The following is a 15,637-nucleotide window of genomic DNA, read 5'->3' as shown; positions in this document are numbered from 1 at the left end:
AGAAAATCATTTTTCAAAAACTTTTCTTCTTTGTTGACTTTGACCATTGACTGATCAGCTCCAAAAGTAAATCCTCCGGAGAAAAATTCCCAAGTAATATTCACACCAAATGTAATGAAAATCTGCATCGTTTCGTTATTTTGTACACACACGGGCGAAAACAAACATAAACATATGAAAAAGAAGAGGAAAAGAACATGTTCTCGCAGTAATGCTCGTCTGACTGGAGCACACAGGAATATGAGAAGGGAACACTTACAAAAATTCACGTAATTTAACGTAAAAAAAATGGAAAACTAACACGTGTGATGAGCAGAGTACGTCCATTTATTAATATGTGAACGTGATACATATACATTTCATTTGACTAGAGCTCAAACAATCTTAGTTACGACAAGGCGTTCACCAGCTCTTCACTCTTCAGGCCCCGCTGGACACATCTGGCATCACAGACAGCGACAGAGACATTTACGACTTAATTATGAAATGTATGAAAAATATGACTCGGTTTGAAGAAGCTTGGCAGGAGATGATCTTCAAACATAGCGAACATCAGACTCCGGTCCCCTGACAGTCTGTCAGCAGCATCACTCAAACACGCCCAAACTGATTTTTCATGAAGTCTGGTGGAAGGGGGCGGGGCCGGACCCGGTCGGGGAATTCTTTTTTCCAATTGAACATGATGAGTTGGGCCGATGGCCTTGGCGGAGGTATGCACTCACCATCCTTCTGTGGACAGATGTTCACAGATGAATCGTTTAGCTGCTCTTGGCTGCTATTTATACATTTTTGTATTCATTTTCTTAATGTATCCTTTTATTTGACCAGGAATGTCCCACCGAGATACAATATCTCTTCTTCCTGATCAAGATGGCAGCAAATGAAATAAAACGTTTCACATACAGATACAAACAAAGACAGATGACAAAAAAAACCACACGTTTTTGACGAATCAGTGTTTTACGGGAAAAGATTCCTCCTCTGAGGAACATGAATATCTGAACTACATTTTGTGGCAATTCCATCCTGAAGCATTTATACCCCCTGGGCACAAAGTAGCTATGACATCAGTCTTTTATTTGTGTGTGTGTGTGTATATGTATATATACATATTATAGAGATAAGTATATGTATATATATGTATATATATGAAATATATATATGTATATATTTCTCTTTTTTTAAAGTTTTTACATGAGCATTTAAAGCAGTTTTTTGCCTGTTTGATAAATGTTTATGTTGTACTTTTTGGCTAATATCTTCATGGTTGAATCCACTTATTGTAAGTCGCTTTGGACAAAAGCTGAATGTCTGTGAATGAATGATTAAAAAGGGTTATCTCTCTCCACACGAGGATATTCCTCCTCTCTGACTGCAGCTGGGAGAGCTCGGGTTGAGACGAGGACACAGCGGCGAAGGTCGACGCAGATTTACGCCCCGATGTGAGAAGCCCATCGAGGTGATGGACACGGAGGCGACGGATTGCCGCAGCGCTGAGTCAGACTTGGCCCCGGTGGAGTGAAACTGCAGCCAACTGCACCGAAACCTTCAGAGGCCTCAGCGGCCACGCCCACTTTCAGACACAACTCAGAGTCAGAGAGAAAACTCTTCGCCAGAAACAGCATCAGTTCATACTGTTCCGCCAGACACCTCGGCAGGTCATCACCACTTCTTTTTTTATGCGGTCAAATCATCTCTTAGATGGTTTGCTGCTCAGCATGAATTCTATATTTGAAAATTAAGATATGACGTGTGTCATTGACGCTCACAGTCCCGCATCATAATTAGGACATACATCAGAACACACACCCAGCTGTGACCGTGGGGAAGTGTTCATGTCTGGTTCGAGCCAGGACAAGACTGAATATGAAAAACGGACGTGGTCGCCGGGTCCAGAAAATGAGACCAATGCTGAAAGTGCCTGAAGCCTGTGTTCTCTGCAGCGGCCAGCAGAGGGCGACTCAAACTGGTTGTTTCTATAAAACGACTCTACGTCTCACTTGATCTACAACGTCACTGAACATTTTCTCAAAGCTCCATTCTCTGGCGCCATCTGATGGTAAAGTTGTAAACCTGCAACCAGCCGAGCGACCGACAGGGGACACTTCATGTGGCGCTGATTCCATTTCCGTTTTTTTTTTTCCGGCAGCGTCTTAAAAAATTCAACGTGAACTCGACGTGTGTTCTGGAACCGTTTAGTTCAACAAGCGTATTCAACAGGACGTAGAAACATGGAGACTCACACGGAGGTCGGTCCACCTCATGGAACTATATTTAACTCGTATATGAACACATATATTCAATTTCTATGAATAAGTTCCTCTAAATATTACACACTGTGGCTGTAGACATTAAGACTCATCATATCGACCTTGTGGTTGCAGAGATTGACTCTTTTCATGTTGCGAGCGGTCCGTCTTCTGACACTAAAGGGGAACATTTGGGACTTGTAATTGTTTTTCCTCCACCCTGCTGAAGGTGCCGAGGGGTGAAAAGTAATAGGGGTCGAGGTCCTGTTCGTACCTGTCGGTGACCAGCTGTCAGCTCAAAGTTATGTCGGGTCACTTGTGAAACAATGTGCCATGGGCGCACACAAGACACACAGTTTTCACTCCCACTATTTAAGCCCCATTATGACCTTTACAAAGTCAAGGTTCATAAGTTATCGTGTGAAGAATTCCGCCGCTGAAGCACCCGGTGGTGAACTCATGGTGGATGATTACTTGGCACTCTATAATGTATGTAGCTTTTTTTTTTATACAATGTTTCATATATATTTGATCATCTACCTCCTCCCTGATGGCTTCTTTGACTCTCGCTGCTGCTGAGTGTCCCCGCCGTGGTATTAATAAAGTCTTATCTTATCTAATTGCTGACTTCAGCGCCAGTCCAGTACTTCCCACTTGTGAAGTCGGAATTAGGAGAATGTCACGTTCAAGTGCTTTGTTGTCGGAACGACTTGGAAGAAATTGCGAAATGGCTGTAATATAATAACATAATAAAATAACTTTGCACCGGGCTAGCAGACCGGCGTCTCTTTGTTATGGATAGAACGATGATAAACACAGTGAACATATGATTACAGATGAATATTATGCACACAAGCAAAAGCTCATACTAGTTGCACTGTTAAAAATGAAGAATTACGTCTCATCCATCACTAAAATCTAAATCTAATTACTAAATTAGGAATATATCTCAGACTTTCGCCCACTCGTAATTACAACTCGACGGGGGCGTTCACGTGCAATTTTCCAAGTCGGCAACTCCCATTTACCGTAATTCCGACACCACGTGAAGGCACCATCTGACCTTGCCTCTTCCCGCCCTCGGTGGTCGCCATTTTGGCTCCACAGCGGAACGCGATACAGGGACCACCTGTGAAAACATTGCATGATGCAGCAGCCGGAGTCCAACAGGAACATTTCAAGTCAAGTGAGCAACTGGCGGATAAACGTGTTGCGTTCAAGTGCACAACGGCATGTGGACACTGCAAATTGTTCTGCGCTCGCCAAGATCTGAGATTCTGTTTACTTGTTTCTGAACATCCTCGTCGTGTCTACGACTTATTTCCAGACTTTCTTCTCTCGCTGCACAAACAGGTCACTGCGCTCTTTCCTCAGATTCAGACTTTATTTCTTCTATTTGAGCTTTTCTGTGCGGCGAAACAACGCGGCTCGCGCGGTACAGTCAGTACAGTGCGTGTACGGACAGAAGGATCAGAATTGCGACGCGGTGGTGGAGTGGTGTCGAGGCCTCGGGGCCCTGCAGCCATGACACAGAGACCGGCCGCGCGGGGAGAATGCAGTGTGGACTGAGGAATGCTGCAAACAGGGAGACAAAGAGTCGAGGTCCGCCGGGGGGAGAGTCACTTATTTGTGACTCGGCCGCAGTTTGTTGTGTTCTGCTCGATGAGGTCCAGGCTGTTGATGGGAAAACACACGGCTTGAGTCTGTCTTTCACAGAACGACAGGAGTCCAGGATGCGGATCCACAACTGTACAGAGACATTGAGGATTATTGAACGTGCAGCACGTGCGGCGTGGTTTTTTTTTTACAGCGACCGGAGAAATTGAAAAAAAGAATCACCTGGACGAGGTCATGTGCACGTTTGCGTTTGTAGACTTGTGGCGCAAGTTCGGCCTCTTGTGGCCAGAAAGAGAACGACAAAAACAAACACAAGGAAAATCATTGCACACTAGAATAAATAATCACATGCCTCTTCCAGAAAAATATTTGTGCACACACAGAGAGAGCGAGAGAGAGAGAGAGAGAGAGAGAGAGAGAGAGAGAGAGAGAGAGAGAGAGAGCGTCGTTCAATCGGCCAAGTGTTTTGACCACAAACACATTCTAGTAAATATTTGCCTTCCAAATTTTCCGTCGTTTCAAAATGGACTTCATTTACACCTCCTGTTTACACCGTCACATGTTGCACATGTTTTTTTCTAGCTTCAGAGAAATGACTCGACATCACTCTGAGTCGATCATAACTCGTGTTCAAGCTGCATCTTTTTATCGCTGTGGACGATGATGAGGAATCTTTCCATGACGTCATCGCTGCGTTTTGTTCGTCCCGGTCACGAGTCCTGGTCTGCGGCTGCGGCACAAAGCACGGGCTGATTAAACTGATGCTGTGAGGCTCCGACTCGCACCTGTTATTTTTATCTCCCAGCATGAATCAGCGAGATGCTCCAGTTTGTGCGGGACTCTGGCGACGCCCAGTGGATGAAACTCAAACTCAAATCTGCTCCCATGTTTAATTGGCTCAACTGCTTGTGGAAATAGAAGTGCAAAGATAAAGGCAAATGTTAGTCATGTAAAAGTCGATGAGACAGGAAAGGTCCATCCATCCATCATCTACCACTTTATCCACTTAGGGGTCGCGGGGGGCTGGAGCCAATCCCAGCTGATGTTGGGTGAGAGGCGGGGTTCACCCTGGACAGGTCTCCAGCCTATCACAGGGCCACATACAGAGACAAACAACCATTCACTCTCACATTCACACCTACAGTCAATCTAGAGTCTCCAATGAACCTGACCCCATTCTGCATGTGTTTGGACTGTGGGAGGAAGACGGAGAACCTGGAGAGAACCCACGCACACACGGGGAGAACATGCAAACTCCACACAGAAAGGCCCTGGTTGGTTTGAACCGGGACTCGAACCCAGAACCTTCTTGCTGTGAGGTGCTAACCACTACGCCACCGTGCAGCCCCGACAGGAAAGGTATTGTACATTATTCCCTTTTCCATTTTGAAATGATAGTGGCCACGTGTCAGCTTTTTGTTGCTGCACTTTCCACATGGAGACATTTTGAAGCAGAACATGGCAAAGGCTTTTATTTCTTTTTTTATTCTGACAAGTAAATCACAGTTTTCCCACAGCTCCAGTTGACCTGCAGCTCACGACCCGCCACGACTCCTCCGGGGCCTTAAATATGGGTCAGAACGCGTTGAAGGTTCTGCGGCCTCCACGTGAGTCCGACTGTTGGTCGAGTTCCTGACTGCGCTCCGACGTCCTGGGAACTTCCAGTCTACATCAGTGACCTCTCCTGGTTCCTTCAGTTTCAGCCTCTTGGGTGGAAAACAACATGTTGTACCTAAATGGCATGATTGAAACGCGCATCCGTAAAAAGAAATGGTGAAAACACAAATGCGCCACCAGGAGGCGCCTCTTGTAAACACGTCGTGTTCAGGCGCCGTTCGCTGGCGAGTCATCGTTCCTGGTCCGAGGCGCGTGAGAGGATGGTTTCGTTACTGAAGCGTCTTCCTGAGGAACTCGACCAGCAGGTGACGAGGGAAACCAAAATCCATCTGAATCACCACAAAGCCCTGCAGGCGTGGAGAGAAAGGACACAGAGGCGGAGGGAAGCGGCGTGAGCGCGAGAAGCGACCGCGGAGCCGCGACACTAAAAGGAGGAAAAAAGTCAAAGAGAAAAGTCGCTCACGTCCCGAGGGAGAACTTCAGGGTCCACGATGTCGAACAAGTTGGTTCCCTGTTTGTCCAAGAGTCGGGTGAGCTCCAGCTCAAGAACTGGGAAAACCACATTACATACACATTTGTTCTTTGGCTTCTTTTTTACACAGCAGGAATTAAAATGAACCTGAATGCAACACGTGGACGTTGGAGGTTCCACTGTCGTCTGCCGCTGCTGGAGGCTGATGAGCCGAGTTACAAGTGTTAGTGACGCTGTCGATCCTTTATTGTAAAGTTAATGTTACGCAACATCACAAACTACTTCCTCCAATCATTGACTTTGCAGCAGCCAACCAGAACAACTGAGAGCTGCATTGATTTGAGAAAAAGAAAAAAAATGTATTCCTGGTGGAGTCAGCTGCAAAAAACCCTCTGAAACTCTAATCTGTAAAAATGGTCAATTTAAGTGTCGAAGTGAGTTATTGGTAAAACAAACCTTTTTCTACGTTGACCCCTGGTTTTTGGGAACAAACTTCAGTCCAGACTCAAAGGTAAAAACCTTTCTCTGTCTCTTTGAGAGAGTTTCGGCGTAGTGTAAAGACGCTGCTGCAAACTGACGCTGTCTTGACGGACAGTTGTATAAGAGGTTTTAATGTCAACGTGACTTCCTGGTTAGATAAAGGTTGTACAAGTGTTGTTGCTTGTTGAGTCCAAATCTAATTGTCTTGGTTGTTAAATAAGTCATAATAGTTATGTCCATAGATGTATGTAGTAATGTTTCATCAAGACAATGATGTCGGTGGCACTGAGCTGATGTTTGAGTGAAGTTTCACTTTAATATCTGTGAACTTTTCTCTGTTTCTCACCGGACAACACTTTGGGGATGCCGATCTTCTCCACAGCCTCTCGTATGAACTCCACCTCCGTCTCGTCTAGCAGCTAGAGACAGAGAGAGAGAGACGTGAATGAACAACTATACGATCAAAACATTCAAACATACTCTAATGAATTCATTCATTCATGTGTTTTCACAACTAGCATCACTCGAGCGAGGAAGATTGTTTTAATGGGAAAGAGAAAAGACTTTTGCGTTCTCGCAAAACCTTTGTCTTCTTGCCAATATCAGGAAGCAAAATCAATAAACAAGCACTTTATTAGGAAATAAATGATTTGTGGTTTTGGTTATGGCAGGACGATTTTATTTTGAAGGATTTGGTCAGGGGTCTTCTAGATGTTATGGTGCGTTCCATTATACATCCGAACTCGGAATTATCAACCTACTGGTAGGTTTGTAGACTTGTAGGTTGGTAATTCCCAGTCAGAATTTTAAAGCTCCTCACCAACCCCGACTTTGAAATCCAACATGGCTGCCCCGTGCAGCAACAGGAAGTGAAAGCTGTAGTTTTTACTGTTTATTAGCACTTAAGTCTTATTTGTGTCCCATCAAATTTGCCGTACACTTGGTAACTGTCCAATCACTGTCTGTGGACGTGTTACTGTGGCGTTAGTATGCTTGAAATGCAGCGTAATGAGCAATTATGAACTGGTTTGCTAACAACAGCTAGCAGGCGTCCATCTTGTTCTTCAACTTCTGACCAAATGTAAAAACTGGAATTCAATCGACTCTGATTATTTGGGTGTGACGTCGTTCCGAGCTCCGAGGTATAATGGAACGCAGCATTGATGCTGGTGGGACAAGAAGTATGAGTTTTGCAAGAGAATGAAAATTGTGCAGTTGGAACTCAACATTTATTTTCAGTGAGGTTCAAATGAACCAAAAGACGAAAACAAAAAAAAAGTGTCTTACGGTCTGATTCTGCGAGGGCAGCGTAGCCTGGGTGACAAAGATCCTGGAGAGGAAGGAGCATCGAGGATCACACACCGAGCACATGGACTACGAATGTCACCTCATGAGTTAAAAATGAAAATGTTCTGCAGGCAATTATTGAGAAAACAAGATCAACAATAAAAGTTCTCACTCTGAAGCGTTGCCCTGGAGGAAGAGTTTCTTGTCAGCGTAAGACGCTGTGACGACTATGGTCACGTCCTACACAGGAAGTAACCAACAAAAACAAATCACTGCACCACTGCGACGCCCTCACATGGACTCTGCAATACCACAAGGCACCACCAGGTGTATCGCCTACAGCTGACGTTCAAAAAGATTGAGGGGGCGATCTTCTCAATCTGCCTTCGTATTTAAAAACAGAGCTGCAGAGTCCGTAGACTTCCTGTAACTGAAGACTACAGGTGTTCAGGCACTTCTGCGTCGGCTTCACTTCCTGGACCCGGTGACCACGTCGATTTTTACATAACAGTCTTTGATTTCAATAGCTTGTATCGGTTTTAGCTATTTCCACTGTTTATTCATCAGATGTAGCTACTAGCTAGCAAGTTCAACTGTTAATTAATAATTTTAGCTAGCTACTTCAACTGTTGATATCAGTTTAAGCTAGCAGTTTCTGTTTTCATACTGTTTCATTACTTTTAGCTATTTCAACTGTTCATTCGCTAATTTTAGTTGGCTATTTCCACTGTTTCATGGCTTTTAGCTATTTCCAGTTTATTCATCAGATAGCAAGTGCAACTCTTCATTCATTCATTTTATTTAGCTTCTTCAACTGTTGATAAAAGTTCCAGCTAGCTATTTGAACTGTTTTCATTACATTTAGTTATTTCCACTGTGTATTCACCAGATGTAGCTATCAATTTCAACCGTTCATTGCTTAAGTTTTGGTTGGCTATTTCAGCTCTTTAACTTTTCGGACACAATGTTAACCTCTGCTTGTTTACCAACTATGTTTTCACTCTCATGCACAGCACGTGAAAGTGTTTCAATTACTCCAGTCAGTTTGTGTGAAGGATAAAGAAGATCTTTAAGGGAAAAAGGGATTCGTTTAAAACAGCGCAGCACTGACTGAACCCATCAAATATTCCATTTTCTCTAACTCATATCAGATGGTTGCAAATGTCCCGTCGAAGGCAAAAATACCGTTTGAAAGAAGAGCGTCGGTGTACTTTGATTCCCACAGAGGAGCTGCCCAGACGCCTGCGCCCGGACGGTCGCACCCACAGTCGAGGTATTGAGGAAGGGAACGGACGAAGTCCACACTCGTAGTTCTGGAGAGTCTGACTCCAACAGACACTGAACACACAAACACAAAATAACTCACCTGACAAAGGCCTATACTTGGATTGTGCAGGGATCTCCAAGTTTTTACTAGTACCTTTCTAAAAACTGCCGGCGTGGGACTGGAGAGATTCGTCTTGAAAAGTTCCTGAAATCACATTCATCATATAATGTCAGACCCAAACAAGAGATCACACTGCAAAAAATTACTTAAAACACCTGTGCCCATTCGCCAAGGGATGTAGCCATTCACTCGATTGCAGTAGTTTTCCATACGCGGAACCAAGCAGATTTTCAGCCAGGTTCCCGTGCTGTCTTATCAGTATTGATCATGGATGTTTCACTGGTCATGTTGAAGGTGGTGTAGACTTACAGTGAGCTCTGCCGCGGTGATGTTGAGTTGGAAGCGGTCGTCTTTGTGTGCAGCAGTAAGCACGGGGTTCAACACCTGGTCTAAGGTTCAAAACACAACGTATTACTAAGATCTCATGTACAAATACACCTCAAAACCCCAATTAGAGAAAAGAAATTGCTAACCCTGCTCAAATCCCGCAAAACCTGGAAATGCATTACCTGACTGCGCTTCTTGCTTTCTAAATATGAATATCTCCCCATTGAAGTGAGCCATTGGGACATGATACATTATCTGTCTCTCTCTTTTCCAATGTACCGGCGACTCGAATATTTCAAAGAAGTAGAACACAACGCAAATTGCTGACCTGACAACCAAAAGTAGACCATCCTGTTTTCAGTCAGCTGACTCGGGTGGAAAACGGAGTCACTGATGACTGCGGAGGTGTTTTTGTAGTTGGTCAAACCCTGGAAGATTTGACAGCAAAATTAAAAAGTGATGAATGATTTCTGTACTGAATTCAGGTTTATACGTTTTATATGAGAATATTATTGAATTTCAAAAAACAACGAGTTTTTGCTGACATCTAAAAGTAATTGTAAAATTTATGTAATTCTCTAAAAATATATCTGGTTTGTTTGATATATGTATAAAACATTCCAAGCAATATTATTCATTTTTTTCCTCAATCTTCCAACCTATGCATTAAATGGTCAACTATCACCTCTTGCTAGTCTTAACCAAGACAAGACTAGACGTGAAGATTTGGAAAAACAGCAACTTTTTAAATCTAATTTGTGTATTTTAACTGCACACACTGATTTGATTTACCTTATGATATGATTCTATGTAGTAAGAAGTGATGACGGGAGCAGCAGTCACACCAATATCCATGCTGATGTCTCCATCGCTGAGGAAATTCTCTGGGAACACACACACACACATTAGTACTCTTACCTTTGTGCGGACACTTGTTGAGGTAATGCGTTCCTCACGCCCTTATCTCTAATCTTACACCAATCCTAAACCTAATTTTAAAACCACGACTTAACCCTCAACCCTTCAAATGGTGTGTCCGAAGAGTGACCTCCTCCAGACTCCAGAGGGGTCCTCACAAAGTACAAGTGCACCCACCTGCTGTGCTCTGTATGAAGTCAGCCAGGATATTCGCCACCTTGTTGATCTCCTTGCAAATCTGCGGTTGAGAACAGACTCGTCATTGTCGCTGTGTCACCGAAACTCTTTGTCGCGGTTGAGTTTTAACATTCGCTCCTTCTGCCCCGTCGCCCTCACCTGTCCCTTGATGACCAGTTTGACAGTGAAGGTGATGAAGTCGGTGAAGAGCTTCTTCAGCCAGTTCGGTCTGAACAACAACAGCAAAACAAACACACGTTGTGATAAAGCGTCAGACACCGACGGGCAGGTGCTTCGTTTGCGCGGGACTCAAACGTTTTGCCACTCACTCTCTGTCTCCCTGCAGATGGAGACGGAGCTTGTGAAAGTTCAGATAGCAGTCGGATGTGTCTGCGGCCACCTTCCCTTTGCCACAGTCTGACAGAGGAGACGGGGAACAGATGAGGAGACACATGAGGGGAGTGGTCAGTTGGGATTATTTAGGGATTTTTGAGATGAATTCGAGGAGGCACAGTCTCCATCAATAACTCCATTTACCTTTGTGCATAACAAAAATAATGTACTTACAAAGTTTGGGGTTGATTCCGAGATCGATCTGAGATTCAATCTCAAAGTCAATTGATTGTGCAACGTTGACACTGGAGGAAAAAGGAAAGGGAGATGTTCCCGGTACAAAGTAACTCCCTCACACGCACAATACTCCTTCACTTTTGATAGTGATTAAAGGTTCAAATGCTTGATTCTATACATGGATATCATCCAACACACTCCGACTCACAGCCAGCTGCCGTATCCGTACTGGATGGTTCCTCTGAAGACCGCGGACACGTTGCTTATTTCCATGGCGATGCCTTCACCTGCACGCAGCTCGAAGCCGCTTCGGCCAATCGTCAGGTTGTGAATCTCCAAACTGGGTCGGCAAGGTCGGAGAGAAACATTACGTCGTGTCAATGTCGTCCGACCGCCTGTGTGTGTGTGTGTGTGTGTGTGTGTGTGTGTGTGTGTGAGGCCACTCACTTGTCCAGGCCGTATTTGACTTTGCCTATGAAGAGCAGGGACTTCTCATTCTTCACACTTGGGTATCTGGCACGTTGGAACGCCGCCTCAATCACCTTTGTGGTTTTCTCATTCACTGCAAAAAACACAAATAGCAGCACGAGGGCAAAGAGACTTAAACACGACGGTCAGGATGGGAAACACAACCCTTATCGACTGCGTATTCACTGGCACTGAAGAAGGTTTGAGAAGGAAAACAAGATGGAATTTAAAAACTCGTTTTTTAAAAAGAATACCATCCCATTTGGATCGTGTAGTAACGGTTTCTACACCATCTGATCCATAGACATTGTCTTCACTGTAATCCTCTACTCTGCCCCCTCTCTTTTGGGCCAGGAGGCAGAAACAAGCGATGCCTTTTCGCCCCCAAAAGAGATTTCACGACAGACGCCTGGTGGATTGAACCTGGACACAAGGCAAACGGGAGCAAACTCTGCACAGAATGGAAGTTCTACGTCAATAAAAACCTGTCAAAGGCAGAAACATGAAAAGAGTCTTATCACGAAGGCGTGAATCCTCTTTCCTCACACCGCAGATTCTCTGCATTCCTTCCCTCTTCTCCAAGTCGTAAACTACACCACATTCCAGTCTGAAGGGAAAACCGGCCTCTTCTCCTTTTAATACGAGTCTGAAACGATGTGGAAAATAATGTTCAACTAGTCTGTCACTTAGTCAATATACTTAGTCAATTATTCCTCAACGTAATTCGATGCAATTCTCAAATTTGTAGGCCAAAGGGGAGCCCATTGGAAAGTCTACCATGTGCCTATACTGCCATCTAGTGACAAACCAAATCTGGAGCCACTCAACGTTCCCATATTCCTTCCGTTGCTCGTGTTTCTTACGTTGTTTAAATTTGATCCGGTTAGTTTTGGTTTCACATTCAAAGTTTGTGAGCGCACTAAAACAACTTAACCTGACATACCCACGTCCTTTGGCCACCACCTACGTGGGTAGGTTTCCCTATACTTGGCTCTGATTGGTTTGTAGATGGCTGTGCGCCTGACGTCGATGTGATGTCACTTCAGCGGGATGCCTTTCCTTCCTGGTTCTTTTTCTTCTTCTATGACAGCTCGCTGCCTCAACTTTCTGTGAGTGGCCCGAAAGTCCGCACCATCCCAAAAACTATTGTCACACTTCAGTTTGACCGAGACCACCTCTCTTTGTCGAACCAGATTTGGGTGCGTTGGTCCGGACCGTGGTCCCAGGAACCTTTCCCACCTGCAATTTTGGTTTGGACCAAACTGAATAGTCCGGAGATCCGGACCAAACAAGGTAGGTGTGAAAGCGCCCTAAGAGAATCCGTCTCTGTCAATCTGCTCTATTATACAAAGTGTCCTGTAATACAGAAGATCAATCTGGTTCAGTGGCCTGTCAACGCAACTGAAAACCAGGATCCTGCAGCTCCTGGGAATCTGCCCCCCCCCCCCCCCCCCCCAAAAAAAAAAAACAGACCTGGACCCCTATTATGTCCTGAACGAGGAGGAGCAACTGCTGCCCTCTGGGAGGCCCCTTCAGTACAAGAACTCTTCTGTTCCTCACGGCTCAATCAGAAGAGAAGAACAAGGAGGTGGTTATCCCCCAAGACAAATACCCCCGGCCCCTGAATCCCTCTCAACAAACAGACTTTGATCGTAGCCCTCCAAAACACACAGACTGTGAAACCACCCAAATAACTCAGATATGCCCCATCTTATTCATTCTGACGTAAACCTACTCAAATTAAATCTGAAAAGACGAAGACGACATTTTTGGAACAGGCCTCACTACCGTTTCCTCTGGTGTGACATCCAGCATGAAATCATCTGAACATCAACTTTGGCAAACAAAAGCGTGAATGGTTAAGTTGATCACATGGGCGATTGACGCTAGCAGCCGTTGCACATTAAAACCCAAACTGGTTCCAAATCGCACTCACACACGACGGCTGCAGGATGGGTGAGCCGGCACGCAGCCCCGGTGAATCTGTAGGCCGAGGCGGGGTCCTGCAGGCAGCCATGGGACGGCCCAAACACAGACAGGAACAGGAGCAGCAGCAGCAGCGAAACGTCAAGACTCATGGTCCACGTGGATCGTTCAACTCTCTTGTTGTCGAGTGAGTCGAGGTCTTCAGCCCTGTGGACTTTGCAGTTGGCCGTATGTGTTGCTCTCCTCCTGATGCGACTGACGACTCAGGTTTAACCAGTTGACTTCTGAGTTGCTCCTGATCAATATCTTAGCTATGATCTGTTTTTGGCCCCTTTCAGACTCCAGTTCTCCATGAGCGTTCCACCCCCGTGTCCTAACCTCGTGTTTCCCACTGTTGGGGAGGGCTCTGTGTGCTCTGCAGCTATGTAGCGAGCAACCCGGGGTTGTCCGTCCAATCAGAGAACGGACAACTTGTGTGATTCAATGTCGATGGAAGGACAAACACTGCCTCACAGAGGTTCCCCTTAAAGTAAACTGGTCAAAGTACAAACTCGTCGATGAAGTAAAAAGCTCAAAAACTTGACATTATACACAGAGTACAGTCATTTAATGTTTGCAGTATATGAATTCCAGGAGAATGTGTTTATATGCCAATCAGGCATATATATTGTAATAATAAAAAAGTAATAGGAGCATTATCGGAGCCATATAGTATTGAGCTCAAGACGCTTCCTCAGATGTCAGTCTCAAACTTTCTGTGATATTGTGTTTTTACTGGATGTGCAGGTTCTTTTCGCATATATATATATATATATATACAAAAAATTTTTTTGCTGCTTTATCTTTGACCAATCAGCTACGAAAGTTAATAATCTGGAGAAACACCTCCCAAGTTATATCCACGCCAAGTTTGGTGAAAATCCGTCCGTGGGTTGTTAAGTTGAGTCGAAGTCGCCGGTGCACAGGGAAAACAAATATGTCCGATTTCCAGGTTGTTGGTTTTAAGAACATGTAGGACAACGGTCATGACAACAGCATGAATACTCTGCACGGAACCTCTCGGCAGGTGAAAAGCTTCTCCCTGAACAAAGACTCTTTGAGCGAGCGCTGGCTCCAAGTGAAACCAGATACAGGAACTCACTGCAACACCAACTCTTCCTTCTCCGGTGGAAGTCAAAGAGTCCGTTTGTTCTCCTCCGAAACTCCCGGGTGAGTCTGGTTGGACCTGAACTTCTACGGAAAGGAGAGGAGGAGAGGGAGTGAGGAGGGGAAGTAGGACACGGAATCATTTTCCTATTTTGACCGGCGGCTGCAGCAACAGAGACGAACTGGAACCTTGACGTGCAGGGTTTTCTTCGTAACGAGGCTAAGAACAATTAGAGGAGGAACACGAGTTGACGCCCAAATGAAGCCGCGTTGGCTTCAAAAGTGAAGCCAACGCGGAAGTGCCTGGAGCCTGTATTCTCTGGAATCACCAGCAGGGGGCGACTCCACTGATTGTTGGCTATAGAAGTCTAAAACTGATATCAACAGTTGAAGTAGCGAGCTGAAACCATAGACTGTATATAAAAATGGACATATAGTCAATCTCTGGTTTCAAAGTCTTCTTCAATACAACATGATGTTCATATTGTACATGGTGGTCCACAGTAAGGACCCACCCGGCCCACTACTCTGAATGGTTAGGCCTACTTTTGGTTTCATAAAAAACAAGATGGCGCTGGTGAAGATGCTAAACTGGAGGCTTCCAAATGGCCGTTCACAAACCAGTGGGTAACGTCGTGTCACGGTGGGTGGACTAGAAAGTGTTATCACGTGTCATCAGTCACACACACACACACTCACCTCTGGAAATGTGAAGCAGCGGGTTCTGAAAAGGAAATTCAACCAGCTGCTGGTTTTGGAGATGGTCACGGCTCATTGCTTAGAACAGACTTTTTTTTAAAAACCTGCCAGGAAGCCGTTTCATGATTACTCAAATGATATCATCATTTGCATTCACAGATTGTTTTCTTTGCTTTGCCTTTTTTTGGCTCGTGGTTTTTGTTTCCCCGTCTTCTCATTCGCGTCGCCACAAGTCAGTCAATGATAAACCCAGCGGCTACCGGATGTTAAGCGACTCGCTGAGGGAACGACGGTGGA

The 15,637-nt window shown here is 45.0% G+C and overlaps 1 protein-coding gene across 3 annotated transcripts; it reads right to left on the bottom strand.

Moving 5' to 3' along the window:
- Positions 1–401: 401 nt before the first annotated feature.
- On the bottom strand, positions 402–14,268 carry LOC118314996 (cholesteryl ester transfer protein, plasma). 3 transcript variants are annotated; one of them, XM_035641850.2, is made up of 17 exons: positions 13,506–14,266; positions 11,549–11,663; positions 11,310–11,441; positions 11,099–11,169; positions 10,861–10,948; positions 10,691–10,760; positions 10,532–10,592; positions 10,229–10,320; positions 9,765–9,864; positions 9,419–9,498; positions 9,143–9,193; positions 8,908–9,060; positions 7,895–7,962; positions 7,723–7,765; positions 6,782–6,854; positions 5,947–6,032; positions 5,324–5,830 (listed from the first exon to the last, which is right to left on the bottom strand). In XM_035641850.2, exons 1-17 carry the CDS (start codon positions 13,645–13,647, stop codon positions 5,753–5,755), a joined length of 1,503 nt encoding a protein of 500 aa, XP_035497743.1. In that variant the 5' UTR covers positions 13,648–14,266; the 3' UTR covers positions 5,324–5,752. The 3 variants fall into 3 exon arrangements, with proteins under 3 accessions (XP_035497746.1, XP_035497743.1, XP_035497744.1); XM_035641851.2 differs by lacking the exon at positions 13,506–14,266 and adding an exon at positions 12,055–12,245; XM_035641853.2 differs by lacking the exons at positions 5,324–5,830; positions 5,947–6,032 and adding an exon at positions 402–729 and having other exon boundaries at positions 13,506–14,268.
- Positions 14,269–15,637: the final 1,369 nt, after the last annotated feature.

This window comes from Scophthalmus maximus, chromosome 7 (genome assembly GCF_022379125.1).
Source record: "Scophthalmus maximus strain ysfricsl-2021 chromosome 7, ASM2237912v1, whole genome shotgun sequence".
Classification (NCBI taxonomy): Eukaryota; Metazoa; Chordata; class Actinopteri; order Pleuronectiformes; family Scophthalmidae; genus Scophthalmus; species Scophthalmus maximus.
This window is presented reverse-complemented; position numbering and strand designations above follow the sequence as displayed.

Coding starts and splice junctions, on each gene's coding strand:
- LOC118314996 (XM_035641850.2), bottom strand. CDS start 13,647: ATGAGTCTTGACGTTTCGCTGCTGCTGCTGCTCCTGTTCCTGTCTGTG. Junction 11,664..13,505: donor CCATCCTGCAGCCGTCGTGT/GTGAGTGCGATT, acceptor TGTTTTTTGCAG/TGAATGAGAAAACCACAAAG. Junction 9,865..10,228: donor ACATAGAATCATATCATAAG/GTAAATCAAATC, acceptor CAAATCTTCCAG/GGTTTGACCAACTACAAAAA.